Genomic DNA, 13,475 nt, shown 5'->3' with positions numbered 1-13,475 from the left:
TTCTTGGGGATCTTGCATAACTTCACTCATGTTGAGTGCCGTTAGCAAACGCTGCACCAAGGCTGGACAAGGGAGGCAAACAAATGCTGGAAGGGTGGGGGTCTGGTTAGAGTGGAAGGATAGAGTGAAGGTTGGACAGGGGAGGCAGGCTTACTGGGGATGGATGGGGAGAGTGCCCAGCGAAAGGGAGGAGGATGCCGGTGAGGGCAATGTCAGGAAGACGTGGAAGAGAGTGTCTGGCGAAGGGGGCTGGGTGAGAATGTCCAGAAAAGTGGGGTGGAGTGTTTTAGAGGGCAGGGTTGTCATGTCGACAGAGGTGTCCTGCGGGGAGAACTAAGGGTACTGGTGATAGGACGGAACAGTCACAGTCAGAGGGGGTAATCAGATGCAATAGGGTGGCAGGTCCAAGGCGAGAGTCTGTTAGGTGAAGATCTCATTGGGTGGGTTACAGAGGGGGACAAGACAGTGGATTGGATAACGAGAGGGGGCAAGGTCAGGATGAGCATGGGGACGGTAATGCGTGTCGGTTCTGAGGGGTGGAAAGGCATGTGGAGGTGGACTGTGATAGTGTCCAGGGTAACAGTGGGACGTTCAAGAGTGACAAAGGGGAGAGGAATGGTGATACTGGGTGAGTCCATGGTGATGGGGAGAAATTGGTGGGTGACAGGGGGAGGGTAAAAGATGATGGAGCGAGTTTGAAAGGTGACATGCACCATTTATCCAAACTGACCTTGACCATGTAGTTAGTCAGTCAGTGAGATCCCTTGAGGTGTGAGGAGGGTCTTTTTGGGTGGATGGAGTTCAAGGTCAGCACATGTGGCTGACTAAAGGAACACCCTAATAATTGTGAGGCAACTGGATGTCAAAGATGCTCGCTTTTGTTCTCCTCTCCTTGTTTCGCAGCAAGTTTGTTCCTGACTCATGGGTCTCATAACATCAAGATCCCAGCAAGGTGTAGAGCTGCCATTCATTCTGTGCCATTTGTCATCGGCTGCAGTCAGAGGCAGGGAAGAAGGGAGGGAGGGTGGTGAATGCCTCCAAGAGGCATGGAGCTGGTGGAAGGCAGCCAATTCACGACTTCAAACCTCCATCCTCCCAAGTGAATGGTCATGGCTGACAAAAGGATCATGCAGTTAGTCTTTCTATACTGCCAAGGTCTGTCTATAGAGTTTCAAGGGGAGTGGAGACAATGGGAAAAGTGTCCGTTTGAGGCTTCTTGCACATGGCTGTCATCACCCTGGTCAAAGAGCAATGACTCCATATGCAACGGGAGGAACACCCATCTCTGGTCCTCCAGCATGTCCTTTACCTGAAAGGGGTAGGGATGCCATGTTCGGACAGGGGCCAGGTAAGGGGATTAGCACTTGCCTTCTGGCTTTGAAATGGAGAGAAACCTGTAAAGGACATGCTCACTTAATGTATTACTTCAATTCATTTGCACTGAGGCGTCGATGATGCAGGCTGCAGGCAACCTTGCCTTGGTAATGGCTCTCATCCAGGTGAGGAGAAGGAGGGCTCATCGCAGGTTGGCACAGGGCTAGGAGGAGCAAAAGCCTGAGCAGCAAGAGGGAGTGGGGCCTCTATAAGGCCAAGATTCTGGCGAATATGGAACACTGCAATCCCGAGCATTGGCCTGACCATGGGTATATCACCAGGATGCTCTTATCCAGAGGTGAGCAAAATGCAATGCTGGAGGTGCTCTCATATGTCCTGGGATGTGGTTGCTCACATCTGCCGACTTCCCCAGTACAAGCTGCAGCCTCAAAGACTCTGTAGGAGTAGTGAGGAGCTCCTGGCCTGCAATGAATGTCTGTCCGGGTGCCATTTAAATATGACACCAGGACCTTTGTCCCCAAGAGGTAACGGCGGAGTGGGCAATTTTCTGCCCACCCTACCACGAGATTTGCCGAGCTCCTCGAGGATGCATAATTAATGAGCTCAAAAGCAGAAGATTGCATATGTTTACCCACCCAGCTGCCCAATGGGAATCGTGCTGATTTCCCCGCCCGCCACCAGACTTAGTACCCAAAATGGAAAATTCTGCCCATGTTATTTTAAAATTTATTTTCCATTCATTCATCAGCTGAGGTCCTGGACCAGGTTTGTTTTCCCTAAAAAAAAATTATCTCATGAAAAATTGGATTCCATCTTTGACCTAAGCTTTGAACAGCTGAAAGTGAGGGTCAGGTGAAACTAAATTCATTAAACTCCAGCAAAAGTATGAGCCTATAGAGACAAGCTATGGATGTGCATGTGCATATTCTAGCATCTTATGGAATTTTTTACCCCGACTTACCATTATTTCATTGTTTGAATTTTTTTCTAAAATGATAGAATGTGTTTAGACCAATATTCTGATGCAGTTTTGAGTTGAGATGTTATTTGCTAGTGTTCTTGATTTCATTATCATAGTTTTTGACGCTACAAAGGGTATAAGCAGATGCTCTTCAAAACAAAAAAGCGCTCCTTTAGACCCCATATTTAGAGATCATGGACCTGCTGCTCTCCAAGACAGTGATTTACTCAGCCCCCAAACACACACATCCCCTGCCCCAGGAATGAGGTCTGGCTATCCAACCATCACCCAGTGATTGCTTCTGCCATTCTCTTACCTCATTTACCCGAGGTCTGCTGTTAGTTGCAGTGACCCAATTTTCAGCTGCGCCAAGCTTGTCTTTCTCACTGCTGCGCGCCTGCTTCATGGAAATGAGGCCAGGGACCCAAATACCAGGCATAGTGACTTATTTGAAAATTAATCTACTGTACTTAAGTATATCTTTATGTTATTGAACTATCCATAAAAAGGTATCCACCAGTGTTTTTTTTGAATTAGAAGGATCTTCTCTGCACGGATGGCCTCATCTCTATGTTGCACTTTACATAGTGGCCTGCTTGATACTGGAATCTCACCAACTGAGGAATTCCAGATATACATTCTCCCACTATTCATTCTATAGTATAATCAGTTCAGTATACTAAACTAAATCCATATTAAAGCAATTTGTGTTCACCAAAGGCTAGATTTTGAATTATTGACTATGAGTGGCTGTTAAATTTGGCCCTAAATGAAAATGGACTGCTGTTGCACATCTATAAGTAAAAATCTGGTTTATCTAACCTAATGCTCCAAGCAAGAATTTGCAAAAATTCAACTTAAGAGAATAATGAAAAGTAAATAACTGTTGAGCTAAGTTCAAGCAAATGCATTTTAAAACACAACCTGTATAAAATTATATGAGTGATGTTGAAAACTATGTGAAACACAATACCTCAGTTTCTAAGCTCTTATAACTGTATAAAACAACCATTACCTGCCAGCTCCCAGCTTTAACAAGAAACTGTGAACATTTTTGAAGGCTATTGATTAAAGAATGCGCTGCCTGAAGTTATGGAAACAATTCTTTTCTTAAGTTTCTAGTTAACCCTCAGCTCCATGCAGTGTTTTTTTTAATTGATGACCTTCAGGCAAGCTTCAACTCCTTCAGAATCTTAATTTTCTTTAGCAAATGACCTGATTCAAATCTCTGAGCCAATCATTCTTTTTTTATTACCTTCTTCTGGTACTATAGGCAGGATTTCGCTAGAATGGCTCTTTTGTAATGTACAGGTTAAAGATTTTTATCTTGCTAGACAATTCATACACTATAATTACAGTGGTACCAAATGAAAGATTCTTGCTTTCGTGTCGTAATATGATTTTGTTAACTTTAATAATTGAACATCTTGCTTTTTCAATCCAAGTAGCAAATTAAGTTACAACCTAAATTTTGCATCAAAACTGGATTTTATTATATGACTGAATCTCTACCTTCTAAAAATAGTACTTAATTCTATAAAATAGCAGTTAATAGGCCTATTGAATATGTTTTAAAAATAAATAATTTGACTTTTATGCTTTCATTGTTTATTTTGTCTAAATTTCATAATTATGCTATAATTAAGGGGAAAAAATAGATTTTAAATTCTGTTTGTCGTAAATGGAAATATTAACCACTATATTAAATGCTGTTTGCACAAATCATGGTTTGAGAAGAATTATTAAAAATGAGGGGCAAGGAATAAAGGATCTGTTGAATTCAATTTACCTGCTATCCTTTGTCATTGGGGTTTCAGTTAAATCTTTAATTGATCTTGATTTCTGAAATTCAGGAAAATTATCTGTAATCCATTAGTCACAAGACTGTCAAATATTTACATTATAACACTGCCGCTGCAACTTACTGTAAATGAAATAGGTGCAAGATTTGAATAGCCTTTTACCAGCCGAAATAGTCTGGAACTTAACCAGTTCTGTATACCGATGCCTCTCTTCCTTCCCCTAGCTGAATACTTATGCAGCCATTTGAACAGCAGCCTTATTTTCACCTTGGCTCTTTGTCAGCCCATATATGCCTATAGAGAATATTTGCAGTGAGAAATGGTAAAAGTGACAAGACATTGAAAAAGAAAGGCAGGTAAAAAAAAAAGAGATCAAAATTAATAAGATGAAAAGATAAATAATTTGTAAAATTAGTAGTAAGGAGAAAAATTAGTAAGAAAATTAACTTTTAAATGGTTAAAGATATTGCTGTACAGAAAATTCTTGCAAATTATGATTAATTTATGCAATAATAGTTCAGAAAATAAATTTGCAATATTTTTAAAAATAATGAAATGTTTATGTTGTGACTAACAGAGACAACCACCACAAAATAAGTCAAGACATTTGGTCAATTATAACAATGTTTAAGGTATTTTATTTATGATAATCTAGCATGATTAATTAAATTATTGTGAAATGTGTTAAACCACCCAACAGGAGACTCTAATTGTTCCAGTCTGTAGTATTCTTGCTTCATGTAATTTACTCCCTCTGTTGATGGAGATGGGGCAGTAAAGGAATAGATATTGGGCAATGTCGAGACTTTTTTTTGTGTCTTACCCAAGATATTCTCTCACATCGATTAATTTAATTAAACAATAGCATGGCCAGTGATTCTAACTTACATCCTTGCCCTGTGAAGTGTCGCAGAACATTTTTCAATGTCAAAGGTGCTATATAAATGCAAGTTGTTGTTTTGTTGCTTCATATGTTGATCCCTGAAATTTTGGAGCACCTCCCGCATAGTGCATTTTTCTTTCTTTATGGAGAATGAACTGAAGAGAACCGCGTAAAGGCAAGCAATGCTTCAACCAAGCTCACAAAATAAAAGCCAAATAATAAAGCCAAACAAAATGTTTATTTCATATTAAAATACATAAATGACTGATTATGGGCAACTAGTGAAGTTGCCAACTATCTCTAAGCATCTTCCCACATTAGCTGCTCAAAAAGCTGTCAACGGCAGCCTTTTTAAAATGCAAGCAGAATTTTAGTGTTGTGAGGACACGGCTCATTCTGTGTCTCATAGTGAGTTTGAACGATGGACACTAGACCCGTTTGAGCTGCCAATACAGTCCTCATGCTGATTGACACACATGCACATGAACAAGGAAATCTTGTGCTGATTATCACCTAACACCTTCTTTCAGCTGGTAAATCAATGGTTGAATATCACCCTTTGCTGACAAATCAGTACTGCTGCATGTTAAGTACTACCTGTTACAAAAGGTACTCCTGGGGGAGTGGAGGGTATCAATATCATTCACCAATGCCACTGCTGAGCGAATTGCCCACATTCTGAAGTACTTAGCCTTGAGACTTAGCTTGTGGTAGACGGTGAGAGAACCAACACAAGTGAGTAATGTAGTCTCATCCAATCCACCTATCTCAGGTGTGACTGTTCATGACATCATTAGTAGGGTTGACAACTATTCAGTCCTTGTGGAGACTAAAGGTTGAATCTGAACTCAGAGGTTAAAATGTAAAACATCTAGAACAGGAACCAAACCTGCCTCAAACCAGGCCACTTCTAATTTTAATGCAAGCAGAACGAGAGATGGGCAACCAACCCACTCACAGGACATAAATTGATCATTGTAATATTTAAATGAGGCTGTATGCCTTCATTTGAACAGTCATTATATTTTTAACCACAGACAGGCAATTTTCCCAGGCCTATGGGAAACTCTGCAGCTTAAAAGAGGCAAGAAGGGCTGAATCCATGAGGAAGGCACCTTAGCACCTTTACATCGAGAGTGTTTTCTTCAGACCCAATAAACTACCCAGTAAACAACACCCAACCATACCCCCCCATCCCCCAAACCATCTATGTGCTCCTCCATCTCCCTCTCCAACCACCACAGAGCCCTGCCAAAAGATCGGGTCCCCCGCAGACTACCATCGACCTATCACAATTGGGACACCCACCCAACAATACCCCCAGCGACGATCCCTCTCACTCTCCTATCTTGACCACAATCTTTCTCACTCCCCCTATATTTAGGTGTATAATTTATATTTGGCTGTTTTGATAGCCTTTGGCTCTGTGAAGCAGGCTTCCCACCAAAAGGCTGCTAGCTTGTTAATCAGGCTGTCAGTGGGCAGAAGCCCCACAGAAAGAAACTTTAAAACATCTCTGAATTCCAGATGACATAACAGTGTCTGCCTCCCCACTTCCGCCACTTCACTACCCACTTACCCCACCTGACCTGGAACTCACCTCCAGGCTAAAATCCAGGTCTTTCAGATGAGACGGTAAATTGAGGCCACACAACCTTTCAGTTGGATGTGAAAGATCCCATGGAACTTTTCAAAGATCAGGAATGTCTCCTGGTCCTGGCCAAAAATTATTCATCAACTCACAATACCAAAAACATTATCTGGTCACTTTCTCAATGCTACGTTTCAAAAGTACTTCAAAATAGCTTTAAAACACTAAGGTACCTAAGGTCGTGAAAGGTGCTGTTTAAATGCAAGTTATTTCCTTCTATTATTAGTATGGAGGAAAAACATGAGTTTTTTTGTAATAAGTACATTTTAATGTAAACCACTTAAGATAGGCCTATTCTTGGAGATAAATTACCATTATCCCCACAAGACCATACAATGAGAGAGTCCCTGTGAAGATCCTAAAGGATCCATTGACGGCTCGAACATGGCACACTGGGCACACTAGAGTAACACTGGGCAATTGATCATTTTGTGAAAATTTAAACATGTTTTACAGCAAGACTGTATTTATAGCATACCAGTAATAAGCTGCAGAATTAATTTTGTTTAGTTTCTTCAGATTTAAAGTTTCAGAATTAAATTTAGAAAGTGCTTACTTTTTATTATTTGAACAGAACTAAGTGAGGCAAAAAAGGAAGTGAGTAATGGTGTCATTGTGCCACCTGTATATTCTGTCATTTATACTTGGATTGTTTACAGAAAATGTTTTTATATTTGAGTACAAATATTGCATTTTGTCTTAGTGTTTAATGATTTCTGCTTGTTTTTACAAATTGTACAAAAATAAAATTAATTTAACAAGCTTTTTTTGCACTCAAGTTTCACATGAAAACTTAACGTCTTAGGAAGAAATCTCACACTCAACAGTGCTGCCAGATCCCTTGACTCTCCTCTCGTGCTTGCAGATCCCTACGTTTTTTGCTGAGCATTGCCAAATCCCTTTCAGTGAGCTGTCAAATCATAGAACGTACCCCACTATTGAAATCCACTTTAGGCATCATACTTCCGTACATGTAATCATAAGGATACGTTTAAGCATACATTTCTGTCAAATTTAAATTCGATTGTCTAAAATTACATATTCATAAAGCTGCAAGGAATCTAGCTGAAAAGCAGGTTTCTTAATTGTAATTCTATCATATGGAAATTTCTTAAAAACATCATGTGTAAACTATTCAAATTGCTCACAACATATTGAAAATAAATCCACCCTTTTCCCTCAACTTGACAACTACATGAGAAAAAAATACAATTTACAACATAACTAACATATAAAAACATAAAAAATTGCAACAAAAATATTTTATACATATAATTGTTCAACACCTGTCAAAAATGCATTTAACCTGACATATCCCAATCTGTTCCAAATGTAGTTCTTGGTTCTTTCCCTCCTGAGTGAAATGCGTATTCACTGTGCAGAATTTTCTATGTGTAAGCACCTGTTCCCTTGCAGTTCAGAGGGAAAGCAGGGACCGAGGTAATTGCATTTATTGAATTAAAAACCTGCAATAACTAATCTTTTCTGAAGTAAGTCCAGATTTCTTTTGACGGTGAAGCTAGCCGTTCAGATCGGACTTGCTGTTTTTAAACCAAGCTTCCCATCCCTACCACTTTTCGAGTGATGTGAAAATAATTCATAAATAAAGCATTTTGTGTGTTGTAAAGACCACAACCCATTGCTATTATAATGAAGCTCTCATTCGCATTTTATTCATGGTCTATTTGTCTCGCTGTCTCTACTTCTATGTCTGTCTCTCATTCTAAATGTAATTTTTGTGTGTATCTCTGTTCCTGTATTTGTCTTTTTCACTCTTTTTCTTTCTCGATTGCCCTTTCCTTCTGCTCTTCTGTGTGTTTATCTCTGTTTCTTTTTGTGCTTCCTGATTGTGATTGGTGCATTAATCCTCATAACTTTATAACCACAAAGTTGCACAGCAGACCATTCAGCCCATCTGCCCTGTGTTGCCTGTTTGCTAGAGCAATAAAAATACAAATGCCTTAAGCCCTGCTCTCTCTCTCTTTCCATAACCTTATGACATCATTTTAAAATGCGGGCTAGGAAAGATATTAGGAAACACTTCCACACAAAGGGCAGTATAACATTGGAATTTATACCTACTGCATTATTGTTTGCTTCTTCCTTCTTCCATCGACAAAGCTGCTATGATCCAGAACCATGCCTAGCTCACGAAACTCAAATCGAGTCACCCAATGAAATCTTCAAAACCCTACAAAAATAGCCTGCACACAAAAAAACTTTTGTGCAATAATTTCTTTAATTAAAAACACAAACTGTAGGCGATATTTTATGGGGCCTGCAAGAGCAGGAAATGCGGTGGGCTTAGGAGCTGAAATTTCAGTTTTCCAGTGGTGGGTTGAGATGCAGAGATTAAGTCAGCGGCATGGCAGTGATGGGCCAGGCCTCACACTGTCCCTTGGCAGGTTCCTACTTGTAATATATTTGCATTCCATGAATACTCATTATATTAAAACTTTTGTAATTGCATCCTACCTTCAAGATTAAATCAGCAGTGCATGGAAACCTTGTGGCACTTGGTTCATGTTAGTTTAAATGTGGCGTGCAGCAGCCGGCTTTGTGCAGTTGTGTCTGAGGTCAGCGGTTTTCTTTGTTGAACTCTACAGCGCAAAGGAGGGGAGCAGGAGGATGGCAGCTTGCATGGAGGGCAAGTCTGGGGTGAGCGGGGGGTGGGTGTATAGTGGGGTTGGGGCATGGAGCAATGTAAGAGGGATCCAAGGGAGGACAGAAGGTGGGGTCGGGGGCATGGAGGAATGAAGTGGGAAGGACCTGGCGGGCAGATGTGGTGGGTACAGTCAGTCAAGGTAAGAAATTGAGGAACCTAAAGGGCGGAGTCAGTACGGTCCACATGTGAGTCCATCAGGGTGTTAGCTGGCAGAGGGAACATTCACAGCCAGGGAGGAAGTCAATTCAGAAGTGGGGGTTGGAGGGGGCAGGGTGGGTGGGTGGTTGGTCCAGACTGAGGTTGGGATAACTGAGGACTTGTCGGGCAGATCATGAGATCTAACAAAAACTCTATGGATGATGTGGGGAGGGTCTAGGATCAGAGGGTGAATGTTGACAGGGATGGTGTAGGTTCAGGGCGGGGGTAGATGGCATTTCCAGTTGGTGGGTGACAGGGTCCAGGGTAAAGGGGGGGGTGAAATGATTGAAGGGTTATAGAGGAAAATGATGTTGGGAGGGTCCAAGGGAAAAATGAACAAGCATGAAGGTGACAGGAGGAAGGTGGAGGGTGACTGGTCCTAGCACAAACTTTACAAGTACCATTTTTGTAATGTCTCTAAAAGCATGTGTGGTGTCAGGATTGGAAATCGAAATGGGAGGAGCCCAGTGTGGGTTGGGTGGAGTTTTGTTGTGGACAATGAAGGAGTTGAAAATTTCACTGATCATCAGTTCTATGGATGAAATTCATGGATACACATGTCATGGTATCATTGTCCCCCTTCATACAGTTCATTCGCTGAAATACCTGTGGGTCTCATTGCCCAATATTCCTGCAACCTCGGGAGCAGGAGGAGAGGATGCAACAAAGGAGGGCTTTTGCCAGTCAACAAAAGAGGTCGCAGTGCCAGAAGCAGGCAGCGTGAGAGGAGGAGGTTGGTTAGGATGCAGCCATCCAGGGAAGGCATCCAGAAGATGGGCACTGCTGCGACATCACATCCTCAGGACAAGAACTAATTACCTGCAAATGGCAATGCCAGAGAGGACTGAGGCCTTCCCAAGAACTGGCCACTAAAATATGTGGGATTGTGCAGTAAGACCTGCAGCCATGTGGATTTTGTGGGAACCCCATTCCAGTGGCCCTCAAGGTGACTGTGACCCTCAATTTTTTTTACCACTGTTGCTTTCCAGGGCTCCATGGGCGACATATGTGGCACTTCACAGGCTGCCACACACAGGTACAGAAGGGAGATCATCAATGCCCTCTTCCATTGTGCAAATGAATTCATCAATTACTCCACAGGTGGCAAGGGTCTTGGGCTTTGTGGCCATCGCTTGTTTCCCTAGAGTGCAACGGGTTATCAACTGTACTCGTGACCATTCGAGCTCCCCATGGGAGCATTGAATATACAACGGGCCACTGACCACAGGCAAAGAATCATGCATGCCTTTGTTTGTTTCCTCGGGAGCTATCATGACTCCTACATTTTGCAGGTCCCAGAGCTTTTTGAGGCCAGCCCAGGTTGACAGCTGGGTGCCAAGAGCTATCCATCCTGGACCTGTTTGATGACACCAGTGAGTCATCCCCAGAGCACAGCGGAAGAGCACTACAATGCAGCTCAAGCATCCAGCAAAGCCATCATTGAGCGAACCATTGCCTTGTTGAAAATGTGCTTCTGCTGCCTTGACCAGCCTGGAAGGTATTACACACCACAGAAAGTATCATGAATAGTCATGGTTTGCTGTGCACTGCACAATGCGACCATGCACTGCGGAGAACCATTGCAACAGGAGGAGCAGGAGAAGCAGCATTTCTTTTCAGATGAGGATGAATTGGATGTGCCTGAGGAGGAGGCCATGAATGTGCATGAGCTTTTACCGGATGCCAGGGCCATAGAGACGAGTGCATGGGATACCAGGGATAACTTAATGTAGACTAGATTCGCCCAAGAGTGAAACATCTATATGACCATTGTTCCATTGCCTACTTGGAATGTAGACCAATTCTTGCTAGCCTCCCTGGCAGAGCTACCTCTGAACCTGCGTCCTCTGCCGTCTAGAAGATTATGGGGAACAGAGCTTTATCTCACACATGCAGTGGTTAATACTGGTCCCAACAACTCTGTGTCTTCGGCATAGGTCAATCAGCCTACCATGACTAAGAAATTAGACCCTGCACCATCCTTATAGGGATTTGAGTTCACCCACAATCAGTTACCTCCGCTGATAGTGATCTTGGACAGCCTCCTTTACAATGCATAGAGGGGAAGGCCAGCTACGCCTTCAAGTTTAGCCATGTCCCACAGAGTGGCAAATACAACTCTAGACACTAATATGAGCATTCAATAAAGAGTAAACGCAAAAGCACAACATTGTTTCTTCCAGGATAAAGAAAATGGCATTGAGTACAGCCTGCCGGACTTAACATTGAGTTCAACAACTTCAGATCATGAACTCTCCCCTCCGTCCCCACCCCCTTTCCGATCCCCCCTTTTTCCAATTATTTATATTTTTTAAATATATTTTTCTTTTCCCACCTATTTCCATTATTTTGAAATGTATTTCCATCCATTGTTTCATCTCCACCTTTTAGCCTATTTCGATCCCTTCCCCCACCTCACCCCCACTAGGGCTATCTGTTACTTGCTCGTCCTGCTTTCTACCCTTAATGTCACCATTAGCACATTTCTTAGCTAATATCACCACCATTAACCCTCCTTTGCTCTTTTGTCTATGACATCATTGGCAATCTCTCCTTTGCCTCCACCTATCACTGGCCCTCTATCCAGCTCTACCTGTCCCACCCCCCTCAACCAGCTTATATTTCACCTCATTGCTATATTCCCTTAGTTCTGATGAAGAGTCATATGGACTCGACACGTTAACTGTATTCCTCTCTGCAGATGCTGTCAGACCTGCTGAGTTTTTCTAGCTATTTTTATTTTTGTTAAAGAAAATGGCCCTAACTCCCCTTTAACCATCAATGTGTTCTTACCACGAGGTGTGCCAGCACATTTAACTCTCTGACTAAGTTATTCCCAACAAATGATGAAGATACAGACATGAGTAAAGTGAAACCAATGTAAAGTGGAAAATTTACAATTTACCTTTATGCTCTCAATAAGTCTCATGTTAATATCAATGGAGTTGGACAGAAAGTTTGTGGCCGTGACGCAGAGCCTCCCTGTTTGTCCAGGAAGCTGGTTTATAGTCTGCCCATACGTGCTGCATTGTCAGCTGATGGAGAATTTCATAAATGAAAAACTTCTCCTGCCATGCGATTGCAAGTGTCTCCCGTGCCCACGGCCTGCACTTTAAATTTTAACTATAATCGCATGGGAGCTGGCTCCTGACACGAGAGTGGAAGTGCTGCCCCACTTCCAGTTCAGCCGTTGGGAACAGCGTGCCACAGATAAAATACTGTCCTGTTTGTAAGCCTAATGGCTACTATTATCTGTTCCTTTGTGTCATTCTAAAGCATGAGCTTGTACTGCCACAGATTTAAGGAGTTAAAAACAAACTTCAGACAGAGAAAAATGTTTCAGCTTGTTTTGTTATATTTTGTTGTAATAATCATTCAGTTTGTCTGAAAAAGAAGTGTTCAGGAGCACAGGGCAATCATTTCAAATAGTATGCAAATATTCTGTGCGAATGGTACTGTTACGTGTTTGACTGACAGCTCCCTTTGAAATTAACAGATAGTTATTTAAAGCCACGACCACTGTTTTGAACATATTTTGCAGCCAGTCTTTTTCAAATCAACTCTACTTGGAGCCATAGAAGAGATTTTTTTTGAGTGGTGTTAACTGTGCAGGCTTTGTCTTCAGCTAACCCTATGCCTGTTAGCCTTTGTTCTAGCCCGAGTCAAAAATATCAAGTTCAACACCAGGCTTTTGAGAAAGGCTGGCACTTTCAAGTAAAACATGAATAAAGATTGTTGTTATTTTTATGTCTTCTGACTTTTACCCTGGATAATAATGTGAAGTGATAGAAGGATTTCCAAGTTCGCTAACAGTTTAAAAACCTGCTACATAAAATGCTTTTTTCATTGGGCATCACTATTGTTATACCAGCCAATAAGGAGTTTAATCTTTTATGGCGGAAGGGTTTTATGGGCTCCCACAGCCCTCAAGATAAGTGGGGGACACCACCAGATGCAAATATCCCACAGGGTGTCAACTC

At 42.0% G+C, this 13,475-nt stretch overlaps 1 protein-coding gene and 1 long non-coding RNA gene across 7 annotated transcripts in view; one reads left to right on the top strand and one right to left on the bottom strand.

The window, feature by feature from the left end:
• gpatch2 (G patch domain containing 2) overlaps positions 1-13,475 on the top strand; it is a 287,662-nt gene that overhangs the window by 124,072 nt on the left and 150,115 nt on the right. Inside the window, exon 7 of one of the 6 annotated variants that reach the window (XM_078557085.1) lies at positions 7,412-7,444. The exons of the other annotated variants lie outside the window; for them this stretch is intronic. Within the exon in view, the coding sequence (XP_078413211.1) occupies positions 7,412-7,429 (18 nt within the window). The 3' untranslated portion in view covers positions 7,430-7,444. Of the gene's footprint in view, positions 1-7,411; positions 7,445-13,475 lie in introns of those variants that run through there. 6 annotated transcript variants of the gene reach the window in all.
• LOC144689731 (uncharacterized) overlaps positions 1-13,475 on the bottom strand; it is a 104,936-nt gene that overhangs the window by 46,820 nt on the left and 44,641 nt on the right. The gene's annotated exons all lie outside the window — the stretch shown is intronic.

The sequence above is a fragment of the Cetorhinus maximus genome, chromosome 14, assembly GCF_964194155.1.
Source record: "Cetorhinus maximus chromosome 14, sCetMax3.hap1.1, whole genome shotgun sequence".
Lineage (NCBI taxonomy): Eukaryota > Metazoa > Chordata > Chondrichthyes > Lamniformes > Cetorhinidae > Cetorhinus > Cetorhinus maximus.
Note: the sequence above shows the minus strand (reverse complement) of the source record. Positions and strands in the feature narration are given on the sequence as shown.